Below are 27,504 nucleotides of genomic sequence, written 5' to 3'. Positions count from 1 at the left end.
TCAGGAGCTTCTGCCCACATCATCTGTTTCTTTTGGTCTCTTGTTCTAGTGTCAGGAGTCCTTGGCTTATGCTTAAAGGCTGAAGTTGGAAACAGCTCCCTAGGAGGGTCACACCATGTAGCGAGTCCATCTTGTACCTTTCTGACACTAGGTGAGTGCAGGAACTGGGTTTAGAAACAAGCTTGTAGCAGTTGGACGCTGCTATAGCCTTTTTTTTTTTTTTTTTTTCTGGAGACAGTCTTGCTCTGTCTCCCAAGCTGGAATGCAGTGGCACATGGCACGATCTCGGCTCACTGCAGCCTCCACCTCCTGGGGTCAAGCAGTTCTCCTGCCTCACCTCCTGAGTAGCTGGGATTATAGGTACCTGCCACCATGCCTGGCTATTTATTTACTTATTTTTTGAGGTGGAGTCTTGCTCTGTTGCCCAGGCTGGAGTGCAGTGGCATGATCTCAGCTCACTGCAACCTCCGCCTCCCAGGTTCAAGTGATTCTCCTGACTCAGTCTCCTGAATAGCTGGGGCCATAGGCGCGCACCACCACTCCTGGCTAATTTTTGTATTTGTAGCAGAGACAGGGTTTCACCATGTTGACCAGGCTGGTCTCGAACTCCTGACCTCAGGTGATCCGCCCACTGTGTCCTCCCCACAGTGCTGGGATTACAGGCATGCGCCACTGTACCTGGCCGGAAGTTTTTAAAGGACCCTTTGCAGGCTTTACAAAGCTCTAGGGTGGCATGGCTGTGACAGCAGAGGCCCCACGGAGGTGTCTTCTGAGGTCAGATTTCCTGGGAGAATCTTCTGGAAGACTTGGGGAGCCAGGAGGGGCAGAGTCTCCTTCCGTCAGCTGTGGTTGTGTCCAGTCCCCACCTTCCACCTGAGAGCAAACGACGGGCCAGGTTTCTTCCCGCTTTCGAGCAAACCTGCTCTCTAGCTGGTCTTGTCTGCCTCACCCCCACTTCACAGTTGCCCAGGGTCTTGTAAGCTGGGGTCAAGTTCATGTCTTTCCTTCCTGCCTAAGGTTCTGTACTGCGCGTCATCTGACTGTTGGAGTGTCTTCTCCCATCCTGTGGGTCCGTGCTTTTTGGAGAAATCTCCCTCCTGTCATTCTGTTGGGCTTCCGGTGGGAGGGGTGACATCAGTGTTCATGCAGCCTTCCATCTGAAGCCAGACCCCGAGGTTCAAAAAGAACCTGGAAACATCATTGCTGTACAACCCCCCAGTGTATTAGCGCTACCTGGAAATCCCCAGTGAGAGCACGCAACTGTACACACAGGCACTATCATGACACGTGCTTTATTGTTTTAACTCCTGAATCCACTGGCCGACCCCAGAGCCAGAAGAGTAGCAAGAATTCTATCAGCAACTCTGGATGCGGACACAATGAAAGAACGGGGTGGTGGGAACAGGCGCCGGGGAGCTGTGGCTCGGAGGGGCGGGGCCGGGGGCTCCACTCACTTCCCCGACTGGGCTTCATTTTCATCCCCAGCCAGAGCTCAGGGCTGCCCTTGGTGACGCCCAGGAGAAAACCCCAGCCCGCACCCTCACAACAGTTTCATTTGCACAGCCAGGAAGCCCAGTTTGAAAAACCAACCACGCCTGTAAACCGAGTTGGATGAAAAGGGCTGGCTTGGGGGTGGGAGGCTACGGATCTGTTCATGGTCTTCCGGGTGGGCCCTGGATTCCAACACTTCTGGAGCAGCCAAGGGATCCATCCGCGGGCCGGGGCTTCCCGAGGCTGTCTCCACGGTGGCTGGGTCTCAGGAGTCCCATCACCTGAGCGTGCTCGCTGCTTCTGCTACAATGGCCACAATGACTTTCCATAAACTGTTCAGTCATTGAGACCATAGAACGCTGTTCCCATCCGATTTCCGCTGACGGACGTCCGCTGTTTTGGCGTCATGGGAATTCCTCGGATGGTAGATCAGTTTAAGGACAAAAGCGCGAGTCCATCATTCCTGGGACAGATTCCCGGAGCCCCGGTCAGGCCACGTCCACGCCGGAGACCCCCTGCGCCGGACAGGAGACGCAGGCCGCCCTGTCGGAAACCAGGCTGTCCAAGGCCCGCATCACGATGTCTGGCATGTGGTCTGTCAGCATCTTCGGACCTATGAGTATTTTGCTGAATTCCGCTTCGTGTGACCACTTGGCGCTATACTGAGCAGCAGAGCAGCAGCCAAACCTGAAGCAGAAAAGGAGAGACATCAGCCGCCAAGCGGCCCCAGGGCTGACCCCCGCGCTCCTCCTGCCTGCCCACCACGCCGTACTCACCGCCCCGAGGCGCCCTCCTCCTGCAGGTGGATGATCCTGCCGGGAGGGTAGAGCGGCGGGTACTTGGGAGACGAGTCCAGTGGGGAGTCGCTGGAGAAGCTGTAGGCCGGGGACCAGCGCGTCAGTAGGCTCTGCTCCCCCAGAAGAGGCTGTGTCAGGACTTCCTGGTCGCCCCCGTCCAGCTCCGTGGGAAAGTTGGGATTCCCTCCGAACAGTTCATACCACAAACCGTGCAGCAAGATCTTGTACTGAGGGCGAGATCCAAGCAGTAGAATGCTGTCACTCACCCCCTGTCACCCGAGACCTCCCGAAACACCAAGGCGGACCAGACACATGGATCTGCCCGTTGAGCCAGAAACCGCGCTTGGAAGACTCCACCAAAGACGCACGGCAAGCTGTGCTGGGTGGCAGCCGCCTCGCCTCAGGACCAGCGTCCGTGCCTAGTCACAGATCATGAGTGTGGGCTCTCTCTTGGGCAGTAAAACCATCGCACGCGGAGTAATATTTAAAAACCAAGCCATAAGCCTGTGAGGGATGTTTCCCTTAATTATTTTCAGGCAATTCTGCAAATCAGTTTTACCCTTCCCTGAAAGGCATTAGATACTAATTTCTATGGGCTGGAGTGCAATGGCGCGATCTTGGCACCATAATCTCTGCCTCCCGGGTTCAAGCGATTCTCCTACCTCAGCCTCCCGAGTAGCTGGCATTAAAGGCTCCTGCCACCACGCCCGGCTAATTTTTTGTATTTTTAGTAGAGACGGGGTTTCTCCATTTTGGTCAGGCTGGTCTGGAACTCCCGACCTCAGGTGATCTGCCCGCCTCGGCCTCCCAAAGTGCTGGGATCATAGGCGTGAGGCACTGGGCCCAGCCTAGATACTAATTTTTTTTTTTTTTTTTTTGAGACAGTCTTGCTCTGTCGCCCAGGCTGGAGTGCAGTGGCAGGATCTCAGCTCACTGCAAGCTCCACCTCCCGGGTTTACGCCATTCTCCTGCCTCAGTCTCCCGAGTAGCTGGGATTACAGGCGCCCGCCACCTCGCCCGGCTAGTTTTTTGTAATTTTCAGTAGAGATGGGGTTTCACCATGTTAGCCAGGATGGTCTCGATCTCCTGACCTCGTGATCCGCCCGTCTCGGCCTCCCAAAGTGCTGGGATTACAGGCTTGAGCCACCGCGCCTGGCCCTAGATACTAATTTCTAAAAATTTTAGGATGGGCACAGCAGTGGCTCACACCTGTAATCCCAGCACTTTGGGAGCCCAAGGCAAGTGGATTGCTTCAGCCCAGAAGTTTGCGACCAGCCTGGGCGACATGGTGAGACCCCGTCCCTACAAAAAATAAAAAAATTAGCCAGGTGTAGTGGCGCGTGCTTGTAGTCCCAACTACTCAGGAGGCTGAGGTGGGAGGATCACTTGAACTTGGGAGGCTGCAGTGAGCCGAGATGGCGCTGCTGCACTCCAGCCTGGGTGACAGAGCGAGACTCTCTCAAAAAAGAAAAAACTGGGGGAGGTAATTGATAAGGAGAAAAATTTGTGTTTCTTCTTTCTGAACACACCATAAGAAAGGTCAGAAAACAAAGGGGTTAAACAAATAAAAATCATCTCTACCCACACTAAACAAAACCACACGTGGCATATGTATTTTCAAATTTTTGTCAAAATTCATATATCTGTATCTCGTCCCTACCCTCTGCTGCCAAGTCTTCTCTCTCAATAATTTTTAATTTTTTTTTTTTTTTTAACTTTTCAATGGATATCTATCTCTATTGGCAGACCTAAGTTTCTCTTTTTTTTTTTTTGGAGAGAGAGCCTCACTGTAGCCCACAGGGCGGAGTCCAGGGGTGGCAATCCTGGTCCCACCACCCCCCATAGCTCATTTTTGTATTTTTAGTAGAGATGGGGTTTTGCCACGTCAGCCAGGCTAGCCTCAAACTCCTGACTCAGGATCCGCCCGCCTTAGCCTCCCAAAGTGCTGAGATTACAGGTGTGAGCCACCGCACCTGGCTGGCAGACATAAATTTCTACCACTATGTTAAAAAACCCTTGACATGGACACATATCACCATTTTAATAACTGCATGATATCCACAGTATAGATAAATGTGCCTGTACCTCTGAAGCTCTATTTGGCAGCCTCGCTTCCTAAGCTTTCAGACAAAAAGCCAAAAGGCATTAACATACTGTTAGTTACAAGACAGGACTAAGAAGTTTGTTAGAAAGCAAAATCAAACGGATAGTTCCTCCAGAGTATTTTCTTTTTCTTTTTTTTTTTTTTTTTAGAATAGAGATAGGGTCTTGTGTTGCCCAGGTTGGCCTCAAGGGATCCTCCTGCCTCGGCCTCCCAAGGTGCTGGGGTTCCAGGCAAGCGCCAGTGGGCCCAGCCCAGATCCTATTTCCTCCCTGTGACATTTCCCGCATTTGCTTTCTTTTTTTTTTTTTTTTTTTTGAGACGCGAGTCTCGCCCTGTTGCCCAGAGGAGTGCAGTGGTGCCATCTGGGCTCACTGCAAGCTCCACCTCCTGGGTTCACGCCATTCTCCTGCCTCAACCGCCCAGTAGCTGGGACTACAGGCGCCCGCCATCACGCCCAGGTAAGTTTTTGTATTTTTAGTAGAGACGGGGTTTCACCGTGTTAGCCAGGATGGTCTGGATCTCCTGACCTCGTGATCCACCCGCCTCGGCCTCCCAAAGTGCTGGAATTACAGGAATGAGCCACCGCGCCCAGCCCATTTGCTTTCTTAGACATCACAGAGTCCTAGACCAGAATCTGACCAGAGTGTGGAAGGAGCGCTTCTAGAAACAGCATAGAGTGTCCTGCACTGAGGGTGCAATTCCTCCCGGCTCTCCACAGGATCTTAAGGGGACAGGCCCTGTGTCCCGCAGAGCCTCTCAACAAGGCACCCGCTTACCTTGGGTTTATTGCAGTGTGCAACCACTCGTAAGATTCTTCTCTTCAGATCTTCCAAGTTGGTCACACTGAGCCTGTTTAGCAAAGAGGCACACTGAGGCTGGGACCCAGCACTCCCTACCCCCCAGCCCCAGGCGCAGCACCAGGCGGGCTTACCTGGGAATCACATCCTTCCCCAGGACGAGCGACACGATGAAGCTCTGAGAATATTCATGCAGAGCTTTGCTGAAATTCCAAACAGGGAGAGGACGTTAGCTTTACGACGACACTGCCCACAAGGGCTTCCACGAAAGAAATCAGTGACACTGAGGGGTTAGTTTCCCAGACCTCAGCTATGTTCTCTTCTCTAAAGGGAGGGGAGGGGAGGGGAAACTCCAGTTACGGTGACTGACTGGCCAGACCCTATTAAAGCCACAATATACGTTCAACAGAGATGCCCCGCGGCTAAAACCGCAAATGGGACACCAAGGTGGGCCAGGCGCATGGATCTGTCCTTTGACCCGGAAACCGCACTTGGAAGACTCCATCAAAGATGCACTGGCCAAAATGAAGGGGCAGAGGCAACAGGCGATGACTGCGGCAGAACCTGCACGGGCAGAGGCTGGGAGCCTGCAGATACTCATCCCCAGAGCTGCCTTCGGCTCACAATGAGTCACACAATAGTGCGTCCCGCACAGCTGGGAGAAGGAGGAGGCTGTGTGCGCCGCTGCGGGGTCATCTCAGGACATGTGGTGAAAGTGAACAGCCACCACTGGAGGCAGAAGAGCAGGGAGAAAGTGCAGCCCTTCACCAACAGGAGAGGAACACAGACACGCTTCCTTCCAGCCATGGACATGAGGGAAACGCCAGTCACAATCACCACACTTTGACCTCTGGGTGACAGAAAGGACTTTTTTTTTTTTGAGGAGTCTCACTCTCTGTCCCCCTTTCCCCCAGGCTGGAATCAGTGGTGCGATCTCGGCTCACTGCACCCTCCACCTCCCGGGTTCATGCTGTTCTCCTGCCTCAGCCTCTCCAGTAGCTGGGACTACAGGCGCCCGCCACCACGCCCAGTTAAGTTTTTGTATTTTTAGTAGAGGCGAGGTTTCACCGCGTTAGCCAGGATGGTCTCGATCTCCCAACCTTGTGATCCACCTGCTTTGATTACAGGCGTGAGCCACTGCACCTGGCCAGAAAGGACATTTTTGAGGGAACAAGGATGGAAATGAGATTTCTCTGAATGCATCCTGCTTTGTTGAGTTGTCTTTGGAACCTGTTAATGTTTTATTTTACATCATTAGAAAACAAAATGACACAAAATAACAACAAAAGCAATCCCTAAAATAACAAGCTAAAAGAAACAAATGAACCTAATAGTGTATTAACCAAACAGAAGAATTATTTCAAGTGACTTAAAAAACCACAGTAATTTGGCTGTACATCTCTACCAGGAATACATCTTTGCAAGAAAGCAAACTGCACAGACATGGCAAATCCCCGTCATCCTACTGTTAGATGTCATGCTGGTGTTACTATTCTGAAAGGGTGATCTGTGTATCTCTACATATACATATATTGTGAGGGACATGTAATAAATGGGTTACTTTTGACAGAAACCAAATTTTTCAGATAAGAAGAAGAAAAGACACAGAGTTCCAGTGACAACAATACAATGTACAACCGTTTGGTACAGGTATAAACCCTGATCGGTAATTTTTTTTTTTTTTTTTTTGAGACAGAGTCTTGCTCTGTAACCCAGGCTGGAGTACAGTGGCACGATCTCGGCTCACTGCAACGTCTTCATCCTGAGTTCAGGCAATCCTGCTGCCTCAGCCTCCCGAATAGCTGGGACCACAGGCACGTGTCACCACGTCCAGCTAATTTTTGTAAGGAACGGGGTCTTTCTATGTTGCCCAGGCTAGTCTCGATCTCCTGGGCTCAGGTGATCCTCCTGCCTCAGCCTCCCAAAGTGCTGGGATTACAGGTGTGAGCCACCGTGCCCAGCCTCCTGATCTTTAAGTATCACTACACACTATGATTACATTTTCTCTTTGGTGTAACAAAAGCCTTTCCTACCTCTTTCCAATAAAAAGGCCTGGGAATTATGACCAGCCCTGTGGTCATGAGAACCACCAGTGCCCAGATTTCAGTTCAGAAATACCATTTCCCACTAAAAGGAACCAATATTCCTTGGAGAAATGGTTGATTCCAGATATGGACAACAGGGGGGAAAAAAATTGCTCATTTCAAGCTCAAAACTTGAGAATACTTTGTTGTACCAGAAAGCAAGAAAATGAGGACAGGCACAGTGGCTCAGTACCTTTAATCCCAGCACTTTGGGAGGCTGAGGCAGGAAGATCACTTGAGCCCAGGAGTTCAAAACCAGCTTGGGCAACAAAGCAAGACCCTGTCCCTTACAAAAATTAGCTGGACGTGGTGGTGTACGCCTGTGGTCCCAGCTACTTGGGAGGCTGAGGCCTGAAGATCACCTAAGCACAGGAGGCAGAGGCTACAGTGAGCCATGACCGTGCCACTGCACTCCAGCCTGGGAGACAGAGCGAGACCCTGTGTCAATTAAAAAAGAAAATAGACAACTGAAGTTTAAGTTTTAAAAAAATTATTGTCTGCCTCTGTAGACTGCTAGGTAACAATTCATTATTCTGAACACTGCTCTATCGAGGGAAAGATTTAAGCATTTATACATTCTCCCGTTTTTTCCTGTGTGAACTATATGTCAAAGAAACCAAATACGCAAAGAAAAGCTCTTTTTGTTCTTTACGTACTTACTTTTTAATCATCCCAAAGGGCCGGTATTACAGGCAAGAGCCACCACGCCTGGCCTTTACTTCATTTCAATGAAATAAAGTGGTATAATTTTCCTTTATAATCACGGTAAAAGGTTACACAGAACAGTCAGTATGCTGAATCAGCAAAAAAAATGTACTTTTCAGCCTGGTGTGGTGGCTCACACCTGTAATCCCACCACTTTGGGAGGCCGAGGTGGGTGGATCACGAGGTCAGGAGATTGAGATCATCCTGGCTAACACAGTGAAACCCTGTCTCTACTAAAAAATACAAAAAATTAGCCAGGCATGGTGGCGGGCGCCTGTAGTCCCAGCTGCTCGGGGGGCTGAGGCAGGAGAATGACATGAACCTGGGAGGCGGAGCTTGCAGTGAGCCGATATTGCACCACTGCACTCCAGCCTGGGCAACAGAGCAAGACTCCATCTCAAAAAATAAAAATAAAATAAAAGGCCGGGCGCAGGGACTCAAGCCTGTAATCCCAGCACTTTGGGAGGCCAAGACGGGCGGATCACGAGGTCAGGAGATTGAGACCATCCTGGCTAACACGGTGAAACCCCGTCTCTACTAAAAAAATACAAAGAACTAGCCAGGCGAGGTGGCGGGCGCCTGTAGTCCCAGCTACTCGGGAGGCTGAGGCAGGAGAATGGCGTAAACCCGGGAGGCGGAGCTTGCGGTGAGCTGAGATCCGGCCACTGCACTCCAGCCTGGGCCACAGAGCAAGACTCCGCCTCAAAAAAATAAAATAAAAAAGAGTACTTTTCAAACTCATAAAAATGTCTTTAAACATGTCCACTGTGCATGTGTCACCGCCCACAGCATGTGCCCCCTGAGAAGGACTGCTCAGCACACTGGGCTCTGGACCACCCACCAGGCGCGTGGATGTCACAGCCGCCCTCTGCCAGGCTGTGAGAATGGGGCGGCTGTGCATGCTTATGGGGACAGAGGGTAGGAGAAGTCCCTACAACCTTCTGCTCAGTTTCTCTGTCAACCTAAAACTGCTCTAAAAAATAAACTCTGTTTGAAAAAAGACTCTCAGAATGAAATCATTTAGGAAATTAAAGGTATGGTCAGACAGGTCTAAGAAAGGCTACACAGACCTTCTTCTGTGAAACAGTGCTTCAAAACAAACCTCAGCTGGGTGCGGTGACTCACGCCTGTAATCCCTGAGGCCGAGGCAGGCGGATCACTTGAGGTCAGGGGTTCGAGACCAGCCTGGCCAACATGGCGAAACCCCGCCACTACTGAAAATACAGAAATTAGCCGGGTGTCGTGGCAAGCAAGTGTAATCCCAGCTACTCAGAAGGCTGAGGCAGGAGACTCGCTTGAACTTGGGAGGTGGAGCTTGCAGTGAGCCAGGCTTGTGCCACTGACTCCAGCCTGGGAGACGGCGAGACTCAGTCTCAAAAAACAAAACAAAACAAAAACCACAAATCTCTCTTGTGGATGAAAAACTGTAATTAGGTGACGAATAAAAGATGAGTCTTGGCCAGGCACAGTGGCTCACACCTGTAATCCCAGCACTTTGGGAGGCCAAGGCGGTGGAACACGAGGTCAGGGGTTAGAGACCAGCCTGGCCAACGTGGTGAAACCCCATCTCTACTAAAAACACAAAAATTAGCCAGCACGGTGGCGTGCACCGGTAGTCCCAGCTACTCGGGAGGCTGAGGCAGAAGAACGGCTTGAACCTGGGAGGTGGATCATGCCACTGAGAGCGAGACTCCGTCTCAGGAAAAGAGAAAAAAAAGAAAAAAAAAAAAAAAAGATGAGTCTTGACCACATGACATGTAAGTAGCAAGCTGTTAGAGCAGGAAAACAAAGGCTCACCTCCACAGCCCCCGAGGCGGGGAGAAGGCGTAGCACCTGACCTGCGGGTAGGCGGCTCTGAGCATGGTGGCCAGCAGGGCGGCCGCCCCACCCCCGAGGCTGTGGCCCACGATGACCAGCCGGTACTCCTAGAAGACAAAAGGCAGAATGAGGCGAAGGGTAAAAACAACAGCTCCGGAGAGGACAAGGAAAGAAAGTTAACTAAGATCTCACGGGGGCAATGCTGAAGGCTTGGCTCAAAATCCCGTCGTTGATGAGTCGTCGGTAAACGTATCTGGCAGCTTGAGAAATACCCTAAAAACACAGACAAAGAAGGTAGTTAATCCTCAGACAAGGCAGGCCCAGAGGAGACTCGAGATGGGAGGACGCTGTGCACTGACGTGTGAGTCTCTCCCGGGATCTGAGATCGCAGGCTCAGCAGCCACATCCATCGTGCGTGGCTGTGCTCCTGGCCCCTTGCACAGAGCCTGACATGAAGCACGGTGCTTCACGCCTGTAATCCTAGCACTTTGGGAGGCCAAGGCAGGAGGATCACTTGAGCCCAGAAGTTCAAGACCAGCTTGGGCAACATAGTCTCTACTAAAATAAAAATACAAGACCAGCCTGGATCCTGTCTCTACTCAAAAAAAAAAAAAAAAAAAAAATAACCAGGCTTGGTGGCGAGCACCTATAGTCCAGCTCCTCGGGAGGCTGAGGTGGGAGGATCGCTTGAGCACAGAAAGTTCAGGCTGCCGTGAGTCACGACTGCACCCCTGGGCAGCAGAGTGAGACCCTGTCCCACCCCAAAAAAACCCAAAAACAACCAAACATCTTTCCACAGATACATTTCTGTGTCTTTGTCTGTAGCTACACCGTTTTGTGCTGTGTGAACATATCACAATTCACTTCAGCCAAGTTCCTATGGCTGGTCAGATTTAGACTTTTTAAATGACATTTAAACATAAAGTTCTAGAGCTGGGCCAAGTGGCTCACACCTGCAATCCTAGCTATTTGGGAGGCTGAGGCAGGAGGATAACTTGAGCCCATGAGGTTGAGACCAGCCTGGGCAATGTAGCAAGACCCCATTTCTCTAAAACAACAAAATTCATAAAGTTCTGAATCAAAGAAGCTGATAAGCATCCACTGTTCCTGCAAAGGTAAAACCGAGTGAGTTTTGGGGCAGTCAGGTTTGGCTTTAACTTAAAAAAATAAATAAAATTTTATTTATTTATGAATGAATGAATGATAGAGTCTTGCTCTGTCACCCAGGCTGGAGTGCAGTGGTGTGATCTCCACTCATTGCAACCTCTGGCTCTCAGGTTCAAGCGATGCTCCTGCCTCAGCCTCCTGAGTAATTGGGATTACAGGTGCACACCACCACGTCCAGCTAATTTTTATATTTTTAGTAGAGACAGGGTTTCACCATATTGGCCAGGCTAGTCTCGAACTCCTGACCTCATGATCCGCCCGCCTCAGCCTCCCAAAGTGGTGGGATTACAAGCGCAAGCCACCGTGCCCAGCAAAAATTTAAAATTTTCTAACATATACATCTGTCCTCTGAAATAGGCTTCTTGAAAATTAAGCAGTTGGCTGGATGTGGTGGCTCATGCCTGTAATCCCAACAGTTTGGGAGGCTGAGGCAGGAAGATCACTTGAGCCCAGGAGTTCAAGGTTACAGTGAACTATGATTGCATCACTGCACTCCAGCCTGGGTGGCACAGTGAGACTGTTTCTGAAAAAAATCATCAAAAAAATAATAAAAGAAAAAAATAAAGCCATTCCCTATATGCAGTTAAGCCCTCAAAAGATTTTTAAAAAAGAAAAGCAGTGCCAGGGAAACGGCCCCGTCAATCAAAAATATCTTCAAAATGCTTCCTCACCGTGCTCCTGTGCTGGGCCTGGAGAAAAGCGGACCTGGCCCTGTCCCATGAAGCTTCTATTCTAACAGGATGGGGTGGAGGAAATCCCACAGAAGATGGGAGACTGTTTTTCATCATCTCTAATGCAACTACAAGTTTCTTTTTTTTTGAGACGGAGTCTTGCTCTGTCACCCAGGCTGGAGTGCAGTGGCGCCATCTCGGCTCACTGCAAGCTCTGCCTCCCGGGTTCAGGCTATTCTCCCAGCCAGTAGCTGGGGTTACAGGCGCCTACCACCACGCCCGGCTGATTTTTTGTATTTTTAGTAGAGATGGGGTTCCACCATGTTAGCCAGGATGGTCTCGATCTCCTGACCTCATGGTCCGCCCGCCTCGGCCTCCCAAAGTGCTGGGATTATAGGCGTGAGCCACCGCGCCCGGCCCTGACGGCACTTAACAAATCCCCAGATGCCCTTTCTCCCTCCCGCATGGCGGGATGCAGTCAACTCCAGGCGACACTGGGCACCTACTGTGTGGCTGGCGCCGGGCGGGCAGAGCCCAGCAGGATGTGGAGTAAGCCGCTGCCGGCGAGCCTCCCCGGCACACATCCAACAACAAAACGCCAAGGCCCTTTCGGCCGCGCGGATTTGGAGTCTGATTACTGTGGACAGCGTCGGAGCCAAACTCAGTGCGACTTGGCACTAATGAAGCCAAGAGCATGGGACAGGCCCTGAGCGGCAGCCTTCCCAACCCAAGGGATGAACTGTCACTAAAATACGGACACAGCACGCGGGGGCCTCAGCTGCCAGCCGGCCGGGGGTCCTCAGCTTGTGGTCGTGTAAAGCCTTTGCCTGAGCAGATCCACCCAGGCCGAGCCCCCTGGCCCCTGATGGATTTCTGGGGCATCTCTGTACTAAGGCTTACAGTTCCTCCTTTCCTCACTCACACCCAGTAACAGTCCAACTGGAGTCTTTTGTGAACTGGCATACAAAAAAGACAGCAAAGGGCCGGGCGTGGTGGCTCACGCCTGCAATCCCAGAACTTTAGAAGGCTGAGGCAAGAGGACTGCTTGAGCCAGGAGTTCAAGACCAGCCTGGGCAACATAGTGAGACCCCCATCTCTACAAAATACAAGGTAAAAAATTAGCCAGGCGTGGTGGCACATGCCTGTAATCCCAGCTACTTGGGAGGCTGAGGTGGAAATATCACTTGAGCCTGGGAGATGGAGGCTGCAGTGAGCTATGATTACACCATTGCACTCTAGCCTGGGTGAAAGAGCAAGACCCTGTCTCAAAAACAAAAACAGTCCGGGCATGGTGGCTCAAGCCTGTAATCTCAGCAATTTGGGAGGCTGAGACGGGCGGATCATGAGGTCAAGAGATCGAGACCATCCTGGCCAATATGGTGAAACCTCGTCTCTATTAAAAATACAAAAATCAGCTGGGTGTGGTGGCGGGCGCCTGTAGTCCCAGCTGCTGGGGAGGCTGAGGCAGGAGAATGGCTTGAACCCGGGAGGCGGAGGTTGTAGTGAGCCGAGATGGCACCACTGCACTCCAGCCTGGGCGACAGAGCAAGACTCCATGAAAGAAAGAAAGAAAGAAAAGAAAGAAAGAGGCCAGTGACAAAAGGACAAATCCTGTACGATTCCACTTCTGTGAGGTTCCCAGAAGAGACGACTTGTAGAGACAAAGTAGAACAGAGGTTCCCAGAGGCCGTGGAAGGGAGGAAGGGGAGGTGAGCGGTGATGGGTTCAGAGCTTGTGCTGGGGGTGCTGGGACTGGACATGGGCACACAGCACTGTGAACGCGCTGAATGCCCAGAACTGCGCACTGACCACCAACAAACAGTGACACTGACCAGTGTGTGTCAGGAACATCTCACCACAGTTACAGAAAACGCCCAAAACTAGAAACCCCGCCCCTCTTCTCTGGGCGGGGCGTTTTCATTCGTTTGGGAGGAGCTGAGGCAGCCTCACGCATAGCACAGTGCGAGTGAAGCTGTGAACTTGGCACCGTGACATCTGCCATCTGCACAGAGAACGTGGGAATGACCCGGCAGAGTGCCAGCAGGGTGGGCCTGCCTCCTGAGGGCCTGGTGCTCACTCTCTGCTGCTCTGAGCCGTGATGAAGCTTTTCTTCACCATGAGAATGTACTACTTGAAATAATTCAGAGGGGGCTGGGTGTGGTGGCTCACGCCCGTAATCCCAACACTCTGGGAGGCTGAGGCAGGAGGATAACTTGAGCCCAGGAGTTCAAGACCAGCCTGGGCAACATAGGGAGACTGCCTCTCAGCAAACACACAAAGGGAGAAGGAAAAGCCACAGAGCTGGGCTCAAATGCCCAACCTGGTACTTATTCCAGCAGCCATGAGACTTCAGGCAAGGTACTCGCTCTCTCTGAACAGGCTTCTCTCTCTTAGAACAAACAAAATCCCACAACCTCCCAGGGCCGCTGTGGGAATCAGCGCAGGAGGAACGGGCAGCGCTGTCTGTGCAGTTCCTGGCCGAGGTGCCCATCTGCAGCGCGGTCAGCATTCACGGGAAAGACGCACGAGCCTGCGCTCATACCTTGTGTGCCAGGCGGTCCTGCACCTCACACTCCACGTCCAGCACCTCGCTCTCCGCTGACAGGTCCGTAAGGACGTCCTGTGAAAAGGGCGTTGCAGAAGCGGCCATCAGCCTGTGATGGGCAGGGTGGGAGAATGACAGGTGGTTCCTGCTCCTGACACTTCTGTGGAGGATGGCAGGGATGGTACCGTCTCCTGGTTCAGTCCGGGACTGAACCCTGAACTCAGGAGGGAAACCCAGCGGTGGCTCCTGAGGGCCCCGACAGCGCGACCGGCTCTGGGCCAGGCGTGAAGAGTGGAGGGGATCATGGAGCGTGCCTAAGACACACCCTGTGCCTTCCCCATCACACACATATATTCTAAGGACTCCACGCGCGCCACAGAGCCTGTACCAGGGTTTTGAACAAAGCCTGGTTCCTGTCCTCAGGAGCCCCGTAACAGCTGAAACCATGAAGGGGGGAGGCCCAGACTAGTGCTGCAGCGAGGGCCAGGCGGTGCCGAGTCAGAGGACAGGGCACAGCCCTGGGGAAGGGGCGGCTCCCTGGAGGAGGTGACGCCAGAGCCAGACCTGAAGGAAGAGGCTGTTGTGAAAGCAGAGAGGACAGGCGCGTCCTCCCCACAGGGGCAGCGGGACCACTGGCCGGGGCCCTGGACGCGGCTCCACACCAGCCCTATTTGAAAAGGTCCACAGGTGAGTGCTGTGCGGCTGGGCTAGAGGCCCCAGCACTGGTGTCCAGGCTGCGGTGCAGGCAGGGGGAAGGCTGCTGGGTAAAGCACCTAGAGCTGTGATAAGAAACACAAACTTGGCCGGGCGCGGTGGCTCAAGCCTGTAATCCTAGCACTTCGGGAGGCCGACACAGGTGGATCACGAGGTCAGGAGATCAAGACCATCCTGGCTAACACGGTGAAACCCCGTCTCTACTAAAAAATACACAAAAACTAGCCGGGCGAGGTGGCGGGCGCCTGTAGTCCCAGCTACTCCGGAGGCTGAGGCAGGAGAATGGTGTGAACCCGGGGCGGAGCTTGCAGTGAGCTGAGATCCGGCCACTGCACTCCAGCCTGGGCAACAGAGCAAGACTCCGTCTCAAAAAAAAAAAGAAACACAAACTTGCCAGGCCCAGGGGCTCACACCTGTAATCCCAGCACTTTGGGAGGCCAAGGCGGGCGGATCATCTGAGGTCGGGAGTTCAAGACCAGCCTGACCAACGTGGAGAAACCCTCTCTCTACTAAAAATACAAAATGAGCCGGCCGTGGTGGCAGGTGCCTGTAATCCCAGCTACTCAGGAGGCTGAGGCAGGAGAATCGCTTGAACCCGGGAGGCGGAGGTTGCGGTGAGCTGAGATCACACCACTGCACTCCAGCCTGGGTGACAGAGTGAAACTCTGTCTGGAAAAAAAAAAAAAAAAAAAAGGAAACAGAAACTTGATGTTAAAGGCAGTGGGCCCAGTAACAGAAAAGCACGAAATCACGTCCTCTGCAGCCACCGAGGCAGCTGCGGGCCATCATCCTTGGCGAATTAATGCAGACACAGAAAAGCAAACACCGCATGGTCTGATGTGACAGTGGAAGCTCAACATTGGGTTTTCATGGACACAAAGAGGGGAAAATAGACACCAGGGCCACTAGAGGAGGGCGGGGGAAGGGCTGAAAACCTAAGCACTGGGTACTGTGCTCAGTACCTGGGAGACAGGATCAACGGCACCCCAAACCTCAGCGTCACCTGGTATACCCAGCTACAGACCTGCACATGTACCCTCTGAATCTAAAGTACAAGTTGGAATTTAAAAAAGAAAATGTAAAGACACATCAATAAAGGCAATGGGAAGCCAATGGAGGTTTCTGAGCAGGACGGTAAGATCCGACCCGTGTTCTCGAGTGAGTACTCGGTGGACAGGACAATGGACAGATGCTGAGGTAGTGGATGGCTACAGCCTAGGAGGTCGAGACCAGCCTGGGCAACATAGTGAGATCCTGTCTCTACAAAAATAGAAAAAATAGCCGGGTGTAGTGGCACATGCCTGTAGTCCCAGCTACTTGAGAGGCTGAGGTAGGAGGATCACTTGAGCCCAAGAGGTGGAGGCTGCAGTGAGCTGACTGTACCATCATACTCCACCCTGGGCAACAGAGCAAGACCCTGCCTCAGAAACAAGCACTCAGACTGTGGAGAAGAGAGACTAGACAGGGACGGAGATGGGAAGCTAGAGGACTGGGGCCAGAAGTGGGGCCACGGCGCTGGAAATGGAGAGAGGGCCACACAGGTGGGGCAGGACTTCACACACAGCAGACAGGGCGCACAGAAGCCACAGACGACGCCACTGCTTCTTTAGTCTTGCTCTGTTCGCCAGGCTGGAGTGCAGTGGCGCGATCTCAGCTCACTGCAACCTCCACCTTCCGGGTTCAAGGGATTCTCCTGCCTCAGCCTCCCAAACAGCTGGGATTACAGGCACCGTACCCAGCTAATTTTTTTTTTTTTTGAGACTGAGTCTTGCTCTGTCTCCAAGCTGGAGTGCAGTGGTGCGATCTCGGCTCACTGCAAGCTCCGCCTCCCGGGTTCAAGTGATTCTCCTGCCTCAGCCTCCTGAGTAGCTGGGACTACAGGCGCCTGCCACCACGCCCGGCTAATTTTTTGTATTTTTAGTAGGGACGGGGTTTCACCGTGTTGGCCAGGATGGTCTCAATCTGTTGACCTCCTGATCCACCCACCTCGGCCTCCCAAAGTGCTGGGATTACAGGTGCCACTGCTTCTTAAATGGGCAATGGGGGGGCGCTGGCAGAGCTGACATGAACAGAGCACCCTCCGGGAGGAGCAGCCCTGTGAGGAGTGTGGCTTCTCTGCTGCCTCCCGGGAGAGCCAGATGGCTCCTGAAGATGCAGGTTTGGGGTCCTGGCCCTGGACCTGGGAGGCTGCCGCAGAGCCAGTCGGGAGCAGAAGAGGGCCGAGCGCACAGGCTCTGGATTCTCAACACATTTTCTGGGTCAGCAGAGAAGAACGGGAAGTGAGACCGAGGAGTGGCCAGGAGGAAACCGGAACTGAGAGAAGAAAGCTTCGACAAGGAAGGCATCGCCTGGCATCTCCAAGGGGCACAGGAGGATGGGCTGAGGAAGACAGAAGAGGGGCCACGGGCTGGGGATGGATGTAGGCAGTCCTGGCTGCACCTGGAGAATGGCAGGCCATGAGGGGTATGAGGCCCCAAACCCGGAGCTTGCAGCGGGGCTGGTGGCCAGAGGCGTGATCTCACTCTCGGGAGCAAGACTGACTCACTGCCGCCATCTGGCTCTGGTGCAGGAATTCCACGGGAGGGCTCCCGGGTGTGGGGCCTGGCTGGGCACAGGGAAGACAGGCAAGAGGGGGCCAAGCAAGCGCCCTCTTGGAGCTCCCATGGCGGGGGGCCAACCTGCCAGCCGCTCTGCTGCTGACAATTCTCAGTGAAAACGAAACAGCTTCATCCCTTTTTGCAAAGGGAGTATTTCCCAGCCCTGGGCTCACATCCTCATTTTCTGTCCTCAGCCTTTTCCCGCATCTCATGCGGTTACTGACGGTTTTCCCCAGCCGAGCCTCTGTGTGCTCCCGCCCCTGCACCCCACTCCCAGGGCTGGAAAGTCAAGTTCCAACGTTACCTGCAGAGACATGGTCCCCCTCACAGCGACGACAACAGACTCTTTCCTGTGATCCAGAGCCACTATAAACGGCAGCTCGTAAACCTGCAGGAGCAAGAAACAAGCATGGAGCCTCAACAGTGAGCAAGTGCACCAGCATGCGAAGTCAGAGCCCTGTAGTGTCTGCGATGACAGCCCAATCCTGCAGCACAGAGAGGATTTGTGCCCACTACCCAGTGGGACCCGCTCTGGCAAGGACTGGCCTTCATAAACCACGCTGCTCGACAGGAAAAAGGATCTTCGTTTTCTTAGCCTCCCTCTGACCTCCCCAGAGACTGGGATTTAACTGACCCAGGGTGCAGCCTGGACTTCAGCAGTATTAAAAGCTCCTCCAGAGGTTCTCTTGGGCAGCGAAGTGTGAGAGCCGTCCGTCGGCACCAGCAGGCCCCCACGGCTGTGCAGGTGAGAACCACCTGGAGAGACCCCGAGGCACACTGGGCACACAGCACTGCAGCCACACACAGCTGGCTTTTTCTCTTGAGACACAGTCTTGCTCTGTCGCCCAGGCTGGAGTGCAAATGCGCAATCTCGGCTCATTGCAACCTCCGCCTCCTGGATTCAAGTGATTCTCCTGCCTCAGCCTCTCGACCAGCGGGGACTACAGGCGCCCGCCACCACGCCCAGATAATTTTCGTATTTTTAGTAGAGATGGGGCTTCACCATACTGGCCAGGCTGGTCTCGAACTCCTGACCTTGTGATCCGCCTACCTTGGCCTCTCGAAGTGCTGGGATTACAGGTGTGAGCCACTGTGCCCAGCCCACGGCTGGCTTTTGCAGCTTCTCCCCAGGTGACAGTGACCCCCCCCCCCAAGTGCCAGACCCGCTGCACTACACTACTGATGGAACTCATGACCCAGGACAGCGATACAAACCCCGGAAGCCAGGCAGGATTAATACTGAGGGACTTCACTGCCCCTCGATAGAAGGGCGAGATAAGAAACGCAGCGCGCCATCTCTGAGGAAGACGTCTCTAGCTTACGTGAAACCTGGGTTCTGAACCTGCACCAGGGCATCTGTGTGGCTTCCCCAGGGTCTGTGGCTGGCCCCTCTGAAATGGTACACAGGACTTAGGAGTGTGTTTGCGTGTCTATGAATTACGGGAAGAATAATTCAAAACTTCCATCAGAATCTCTAAGGGCTCCAGGACCCAAAAGAAGTGAAGAGCCACCGCCTACAGCGTCCATACCTTGTCGTGGAAGCTGACGTGGATGAAGTCCCTGTACTGCAGCCCTGTCGTGTGCAGGATGGAGCCGAAGTGACAGTTGAGCTGATCGCCTCCGACCAAGTCATAGTCTGTGGTTCTGCTTCTGCAACTAAAAAAAGGAGGCCAAAGACGTTACTGTGCCGAGCAGAGCCACTCAGCAAGGAATGTCCATCCTCATTGCCACATTTTCCCAGAGACGCGAGGACCAGAGCGGACAATTCTCCAGACTTAGCCTGGCTGACATGGAATGGCTTTTTAAAACTTATTTGATTGATTGATTGATTGATTGAGATGGAGCCTCACTCTCTCACCCAGGCTGGAGTATAGTGGTACAATCTCGGGTCACTGCAACCCCTGCCTCCCGGGTTCAAGCGATTCTCCTGCCTCAGCCTCCTGAGTAGCTGGGATTACAGGCATGTGCCACCACGCCCGGCTAGATTTTGTATTTTTAGTAGAGCAGTGTTTTGCCATGTTGGCCAGGCTGGTTTTAAACTCCTGACCTCAGGTGATCTGCCCGTCTTGGCCTCCCAAAGTGCTGGGGTTACAAGCGTGAGCCACCGCACTGGGCCTCGAATGGTTTATTAAAGATAATACTTCTCGGCTGGGTGCGGTGGCTCATGCCTGTAATCCCAGCACTTGGGGAGGCTGAGGCGGGCGGATCACAAGTTCAGGAGATCAAGACCATCCTGGCTAACATGGTGAAACCCCGTCTCTACTAAAAATACAAAAAAAAAAAATTAGCTGGGCGTGGTGGCGGGCACCTGTAGTCCCAGCTACTCGGGAGGCTGAGGCAGGAGAATGGTGTGAACCTGGAAGGTGGAGCTTGCAGTGAGCCGAGATCACGCCGCTGCACTGCAGCCTGGGCAACAGAGCAAGACTATGTCTCAAAAAAAAAAAAAAAAAAAAAAAAAAGATAATACTTCTCTGTGTACACACATCTTGGGTAGAGTTCTGACTTCTGGCATCATGTTAATGATTTCCATATTCAAAAATTAATCAACAAGAATCGGCAAGTCCCTAAAACTGAACGCCAACAGAAGGAGGTAAACCAAACCTGTCCAAAGGAAACAGCACAGTCAACTCCGGAGAAAACAAAGAAGAAAAGAAATCATAGAAGTAACTTTTGAGTACTGTACTCCACGTTTAAAAACAAAAAGAGGCTAGGTGCGGTGGCTCACGCCTGTAATCCCGGCACTTTGGGAGGTCGAGGCAGGTGGATCACCTGAAGTCAAGAGTTCGAGACCAGTCTGGCCCCGTCTCTACTAAAAATACAAAACTTAGCTGGGGTGGTGGCAGGCGCCTGTAATCCCAGCTACTCAGAGGCTGAGGCAGGAGACTCGCTTGCACCCAGGAGGCGGAGGTTGCAGTAAGCTGAGATCGCGCCACTGCACTCCCGCCTGGGCAACAGAGCGAGACTCTCTCTCAAAAAATGCAATTAAATTAAATTAAAAACAAAAAGAACTACAAACAAATTGCAAACTCTACTTAGCAGATGCCCTTTTTGTAATGGAACTGGGTATAGGAATTCTGAAACTATTTTGTTAGTAATGGAGGACTGAGCGTGGGTAACTCACGCTGATGTTGCTGCAGGCCAGGCTTCTCTTTGCAGAAATGATGTGGAGAAGCAAAGAGAAACTCTGGGACTTTGGATTAGAATTGAAAGATATCAGGGCCAGGTGACTGATGCCCGTGATGCCAGCACTTTGGGAGGCTGAGGCAGAAGGATCGCTCAAGTGTTGGAGGACCAGCCTGGGCAACAAAGCAAAACTGTCTCTAAAAGAAATTTATTAATTTAAAACATTCTAAAAAATTATCCGGGTCTGGCAGCGCATGCCTGTAGTCCCAGCTACTTGGAAGTCTGAGGTGAGAGAATCTTGTCTCTTAAAAGACAAACAATAAAAAGGTATTAGTATAATCTCATAATCTTTAAAATAAATACATAGGCCAGGTGTGGTGGCTTACACCTGTAATCCCAGGACTTTGGGAGACGGAGGCAGGAGGATAACTTGAGCCCAGGAGGTTGAGGGTACGGTGCTACAATAAGCCATGATGATACTACTATACTCTAGCCTGGGCAACGGTCCCAAGAAAGGAAGTGCTCAAAACAAGACAGGGTCATATGAAAAGAACATAGGAGCCAGTCTGCGAGACAAAATCTGGGACATTTTGAGCATCAAATAAACACTGTACTTACTATAAAATGAACAGTAATAATTACAACCCACTGAATTTAAGAATCTGTAAATAGGGATAAAAAGCTCTTTTTTACAGGAAAAAGACAATTAACGTAGAATAAATGATCAATTTAGAAAAATCACAATTTTGGCCAGGTGCAGTGGCTCATGCCTGTAATCCAACCACTTTGGGAGGCCGAGGCGGGTGGATCACCTGAGGTCAGGAGTTCGACCAGCCTGGCCAACATAGCGAAAACCCATCTCTATTAAAAATACAAAAAATACGGCCGGGCGCGGTGGCTCAAGCCTGTAATCCCAGCACTTTGAGAGGGTGAGACGGGCGGATCACGAGGTCAGGAGATGGAGACCATCCTGGCTAACATGGTGAAACCCCGTCTCTACTAAAAAATACAAAAAACTAGCCGGGCGAGGTGGCGGGCACCTGTAGTCCCAGCTACTGGGGAGGCTGAGGCAGGAGAATGGCATAAACCCGGGAGGCGGAGCTTGCAGTGAGCTGAGATCTGGCCACTGCACTCCAGCCCAGGCGACAGAGCGAGCCTCTGTCTCAAAAAAAAAAAAAAAAAAAAATACAAAAAATACAAAAACTTAACCAAGTATGGTGGCGCGAGCCTGTAATCCCAGCCACTCGGGAGGGTGACGTAGGAGAATCACTTGAACCTGGGAGACGGAGATTGCAGTGAGCCAGGATCACAAGACTCCATCTCAAAAAAAAAAAAAAGAAAGAAAGAAAAATCACAATTTTGCCACCATCCTGGTAATAAGCGATTCAGACAAGAATCAACGGATGCTGTACTGCCAGATGAGAATTCAAAGAGGGACAGGACATTTATTTATTTGTTTTTTATTTTGTTTTGGTTTTTGTTTTTTCTTTTTGAGACAGTCTTGCTCTGTCGCTCAGGCTGGAGTGCAATGGCTGTGATCGCCACTCACTGCAACCTCCAACTCCCTGGTTCAAGTGATTCTCCTGCCTCAGCCCCCCAAGTAGCTGTGATTACAGGTGTGCACCACCACACCCAGCTAATTTCTGTTTTTTTTTTTTTTGTTTTTTTTTTTTTGAGACGGAGTCTTGCTTTGTCGCCCAGGCTGGAGTGCAGTGGCACGATCTTGGCTCACTGCAAGCTCCGTCTCCCGCGTTCATGCCATTCTCCTGCCTCAGCCTCCGAGTAGCTGGGACTACAGGCGCGCACCACCATGCCCGGCTTTTTGTATTTTTAGTAGAGATGGGGTTTCACCGTGTTAGCCAGAATGGTCTCGATCTCCTGACCTCGTGATCCGCCTGCCTCGGCCTCCCAAGGTGCTGGGATTACAGGCGTGAGCCACTGCGCCCGGCCAATTTCTGTATTTTTAGTAGAGAAGGGGAGTCATCATGTTGGTCAGGATGGTTTTGAACTCTTGACCTCAGGTGATCCACCCGCCTTGGCCTCCCAAAGTGCTGGGATTACAGGCATGAGCCACTGCACCTGGTGAGATCTAGACATATACATTTATTTTATTTATTATTTTTTTTTGAGACGGAGTCTCACTGTCTCCCAGGCTGGAGCACAGTGATGTGATCTCGGCTCACTGCAAGCTCCGCCTCCCGGAGCTTCAGCCTCCGGGAGTAGCTCTTCTGCCTCAGCCTCCCAAGTAGCTGGGACTATGGGCACCCACCACGATGCCCAGCTAATTTTTTGTATTTTTAGTAGAGACATGGTTTCACTACATTAACCAGGATGGTCTTGATTTCCTGACGTCGTGATCCACCCGCCTCGGCCTCCCAAAGTGTTGGGATTACAGGTGTGAGCCACCGTGCCCAGCCTATTTAATTTATTTTTTAAGTAGGGTCTCCCTCTGTCACCTAGGCTGGAGTGCAGTGGCGCAATCCCGGCTCACTGCAACCTCAGCCTCCTGGGCTCAGGTGTTTCTCCTGCCTCAGCCTCCCAAGCACCTGGGACTACAGGTACACACCGTTACACCCAGCTAATTTTTATATTTTTAGTGAGATGGAGTTTTGCCAGGTTGCCCAGGCTGGTCTCCAACTCCTGAGCTCAAGTGATTCACCTGCCTCAGCCTCCCAAAAAGCTGGGATTACAGGTTTAAGCCACCATGCCCGGCCCCGGACAAGATATTTAAATGATTTCAAGGCTGGCAGTCACCACCTCAGCCAAGCAATCGTTAGTATCACCAGAAACGGGACAAAGCGGCATCGTGTATCCCCCAATATGATACACTAGGAAGGATGTTTGTCATGGACCATTCCCGCCAAAAATGCAAAATGTAAATCTAATCACAGGGAAACCATCACACAAATGCAAATCGAGGGCCCTTCTACAAAATAGCTGCACTGTCCTCTTCAAAATGTCAGTATCACGAAACGAAAGAATGGCTGAGAAACTTACAACTTGAAGGAGACCAAAGAGACATGAAAACTAGATGCAATGCATCATCCTGGATTGGAAAAAAAATTGCTAAAAACGGTATTACTGACTTTGGGCACAGTGGCTCACACCTTGTCATCCCAGAACTCTGGGAGGCTGAGGCAGGCAGATCACTTGAGGTCAGGAGTTCGAGATCAGCCTGGTCAACATGGGGAAACCCCATCTCTACTAAACATACAAAAATTACTTGAGGCCGGCCCTGGTGGCTGACGCCTGTAATCCCAGCACTTTGGGAGGCTGAGGCAGGCCAATCACGAGGTCAGGAGTTCCAGACCAGCCTGGCCAACATGGTGAAACCTCATCCCTACTAAAAATAGAAAATTAGCCGGGCCTGGTAGCAGGCGCCTGTAATCCCAAATACTCAGGAGGCTGAGCCAGGAGTACCACTTGAGCCTCGGAGACAGAGGTTGCGGTGAGCTGAGACTGCGCCACTGCACTCCAGCCTGGGCAGCAAGAGTGAAACTCTGTCTCAAAAAGGGAAAAATAAAATAAAATGGCTCAGGGAAAAAAAAATACGTGTGTGTGTGTATACATATATATAGAGATACATATAGGATGTTTGTCATGGACAACATGTGATGGATATATATATATACATATATATATATATATATAGATAGAGAGAGAGAGAGTGATACAGCACATGTGACCAGATGAGTCACAGCTGGTGACTCTTGGTAAAGGATTCATGGGAGTTCTTTGCACTGTTCTTACAAGTTTTTGAAATATCTCAAAATAGAAAGCTTTTTTTTTTAAGGGAAATATGGCTATGGAGGCTGAGACTGTGCCAACCCACCAGTCACCACCAATCCTGCACAGCCCTGTGAGGGGGTTTCTGTAGATGTAGAGAGGCCACCCGTAGGCCGCTGCTGCAAACTGCATGTAATGATGGCAGTTTTCTAATTCTGCATCCAGATCAGCTTCCTGCAAGAGAAGGACAAAAACTACTGCTTATTAAGGGAACTCCCGACACAGTGGACTGACACACTGAGACCTGAAACCTGAACTCTAACTCCCGACTCTTCCTGCTCCTTCACTGAACAGAACCCTCAGATGCCCACAGGCAAAACTGCTCCTTCAATACAGACTGACATGGACTCCTCATTTTTTTTTGTTTGTTTGTTTTTTGAGACAGAGTCTTGCTCTGTCGCCCAGGCTGGAGCGCAGTGGCACAATCTTAGCTCACTGCAACCTCCGCCTCCCAGGTTCAAGCAATCCCCCGCCTCAGCCTCCCAAGTCGTTGGGACTACAGGAGCCCACCACCACCCCCGGCTAATTTTTGTATTTTTAGTAGAGACGGGGTTTCACCGTGTTGGTCAGGCTGGTCTCGAACTCCTGACCTCAGGTGATCAAACCGCCTCGGCCTCCCAAAGTGCTGGGATGACAGGCGTGAGCCACCACACCTGGCCTGACTCCTCATTTTATAGGAACACAGCAAGCACGGGGGAAGTTAACAGTAAAAAACACTCCAATGACTTTCCTGGTGTCTTTACTGAAATGAGCCAGGGCTTCCTATCTAGATGCCTGAAACTAGTACATTTCCATGCCGCTGCCACACACGAGCTGCCAAGAACTGAGTGGCTTAACCTGGACCAGCGAAAATGTATACCGTCTATGCGCAATTTTCTCTCTCAAAAACATAACGACCTGTAGCAGGAAAACTATGACCAAGCAAAGCTGAACTGTTTCTGCCCCCAGCCCCAGAGAAGCAAGCAAACACGCCCAGGGAGAACTGCAGTCCCCATCCCAGGAGGAATTGTTCTCATGCATAGAATTGAACAGCAAATTTCCTCAAACACAAGCTTTCTAAGATATGATGGATGTGGCCGGGTGCAGTGGCTCACGCCTGTAATCCCAGCACTTTGAGGGGCTGAGGCTGGCAAATCACTTGAGGCCAAGAGTTCGAGACCAGCCTGGCCAACACGGTGAAACCCTGTCTCTACTAACAATACAAACATGAGCTGGGCGTGGTGGCGCACACCTGTAGTCCCAGCTACTATGGAGGCTAAGGCAGGAGAATTGCCTCAAGTCAGGAGGCGGAGGTTGCAGTGAGCTGAGATTGCACCACTGCACTCCAGCCTGGGCGACAGAGTGAGACTCCATCTCAAAAAAATAAAATACAATAAAATAAAATAAAAATACAATACAATACAATACAATACAATAAAATAAAATGATATGATGGATGATAAAGTGACCAGGAATGGGTTCCCACTACCTGAACTCCAGGTGATAGGAAGATGCCTCACCTGACAGGTGATACCACACAACCCGTGGAAGTCGCCAATCAGATTCCAACCCAACTGCTAATGAAACTGCTGTAGAGTCCTAGCTTAGTACCTGGGTAAAAACATAATCTCTACAACAAACCTTCATGACATGAGTTTACCTGTGTAACAACCCTGTTTAGGTACCCCTGAACCTAAAAGAAAAGTTAAAAAAATGATTTTTTAAAAATATTTTAAAAATAGGCCCAGTGTGGTGGCTCACGCCTGTAATCCCAGCACTTTGGGAAGCCGAGGCAGGCAGATTCCCTAAGGTCATGAGTTTGAGATCAGCCTGGTCAACACGGCAAAACCCCATCTCTACTAAAAACGCAAAACATTAGCCAGGTGTGATGGCACATGCCTGTAATCCCAGCTACTTGGGAGGCTGAGGCAGGAGAATCACTTGAACCTAGGAGGTGGAGGTTGCAGTGAACCAATTGTGCCACTGCACTCCAGCTTGAGCAACAAGAACAAAACTCTGTCTCAAAAAAAAAAGAAAAGAAAGAAAAGAAAAAGAAAAAAGGGGAGGGGAGGCCGGGCGCAGTAGCTCACGCCTGTAATCCCAGCACTTTGGGAGGCTGACGTGGGCAGATCACGAGGTCAGGAGATCAAGACCATCCTGGCTCACATGGTGAAACCCCGTCTCTACTAAAAATACAAAAATTTAGCCAGGTGTGGTGGGGGGCGCCTGTAGTCCCAGCTACTCGGGAGGCTGAGGCAGGAGAATGGTGTGAACCTGGGAGGCAGAACTTGCAGTGAGCCAAGATCGTGCCACTGCACTCCAGCCTGGGCGACAGAGCGAGACTCCGTCTTAAAACAAAAAAAAACGGCGGTGGGAGGGGGGTGGAGGGGAGGGGAGGGGAAGCGGTGGGGAGGAGAAAGGGGAAGGAAGGCAGGCAGGAGGAAACTGCTGTAGGTGAGCTGGAAGATTCTGAAGACCCACCAAAAGGTGGAAGTGTCGGAACTGGACCCTCCATGAAGCCGGGCTCACCTGGGAGCTCCCTGGGGCGTGGCTGACCACCTGGGCAGGCTCCTGGTTGTTCCTGATATTGTCCTGCTGCTGATGAAGCAGGGCGAGGCCCGCCGCAATGTCACTGGGCACCAGATCTGTGTCCTGGGTGGAAAACCACAATGGCCTGTCATAAAACCCAGCAGGCAACGCCCCCGGGTTCTCTAAAATCCGGTCTTCTAGAGTTCATAGGCATACACGCACACACAGAGACATTTCTAGACACGGAGATATGTTAAAAAGCCTGCTCCTGGCAGGAGCGCTTCTCTACGTGACCTGAATACATTTGCACATCCTGCCCTCAGACAAGTCCACTGGAGAATATAAAAATGCTATTCGCCTGTCTTCAAATTTCACTTCAAGTGACTCAACTATTTTTAATCGACTTCAAATATTTTGTAAAGTGGAGAAATCAACGGATAAATTGTCCGTTTTTGTAGCAATGCACCATTTTAGCCCACATTTATACTCTCATTTCTCAAGATGCTGGAAAGGTTTTGTTGAAACGCAGTGGATGGTAGAGATTTAGGAGACTAAACTCATACTCACAGGGTATGGCAAGCCTCAAAAAGGACCCTA

The 27,504-nt window shown here is 51.5% G+C and overlaps 1 protein-coding gene across 5 annotated transcripts in view; it reads right to left on the bottom strand.

The window, feature by feature from the left end:
- Positions 1–1,273: 1,273 nt before the first annotated feature.
- The window catches only part of DAGLB (diacylglycerol lipase beta), a 40,915-nt gene continuing 14,684 nt past the window's right edge, over positions 1,274–27,504 (bottom strand). For 2 of the 5 annotated variants that reach the window (XM_023197750.3, XM_023197747.3), the window contains exons 5-17: positions 26,908–27,030; positions 24,446–24,573; positions 19,020–19,146; positions 18,813–18,920; positions 18,125–18,340; positions 17,795–17,878; positions 14,177–14,254; positions 9,989–10,069; positions 9,776–9,903; positions 5,324–5,392; positions 5,169–5,241; positions 2,268–2,515; positions 1,274–2,178 (exon numbers count right to left, since the gene is read on the bottom strand). In XM_023197750.3, coding sequence (XP_023053518.2) covers positions 1,980–2,178; positions 2,268–2,515; positions 5,169–5,241; positions 5,324–5,392; positions 9,776–9,903; positions 9,989–10,069; positions 14,177–14,254; positions 17,795–17,878; positions 18,125–18,340; positions 18,813–18,920; positions 19,020–19,146; positions 24,446–24,573; positions 26,908–27,030 — 1,662 coding nt within the window. In that variant the 3' untranslated portion in view covers positions 1,274–1,979. The remainder of the gene's footprint in view (positions 2,179–2,267; positions 2,516–5,168; positions 5,242–5,323; positions 5,393–9,775; positions 9,904–9,988; positions 10,070–14,176; positions 14,255–17,794; positions 17,879–18,124; positions 18,341–18,812; positions 18,921–19,019; positions 19,147–24,445; positions 24,574–26,907; positions 27,031–27,504) is intronic. The other 3 variants (XM_023197748.3, XM_023197749.3, XM_023197751.3) reach the window with 3 other exon arrangements.

Source organism: Piliocolobus tephrosceles, chromosome 8, assembly GCF_002776525.5.
Source record: "Piliocolobus tephrosceles isolate RC106 chromosome 8, ASM277652v3, whole genome shotgun sequence".
Lineage (NCBI taxonomy): Eukaryota > Metazoa > Chordata > Mammalia > Primates > Cercopithecidae > Piliocolobus > Piliocolobus tephrosceles.
Note: the sequence above shows the minus strand (reverse complement) of the source record. Positions and strands in the feature narration are given on the sequence as shown.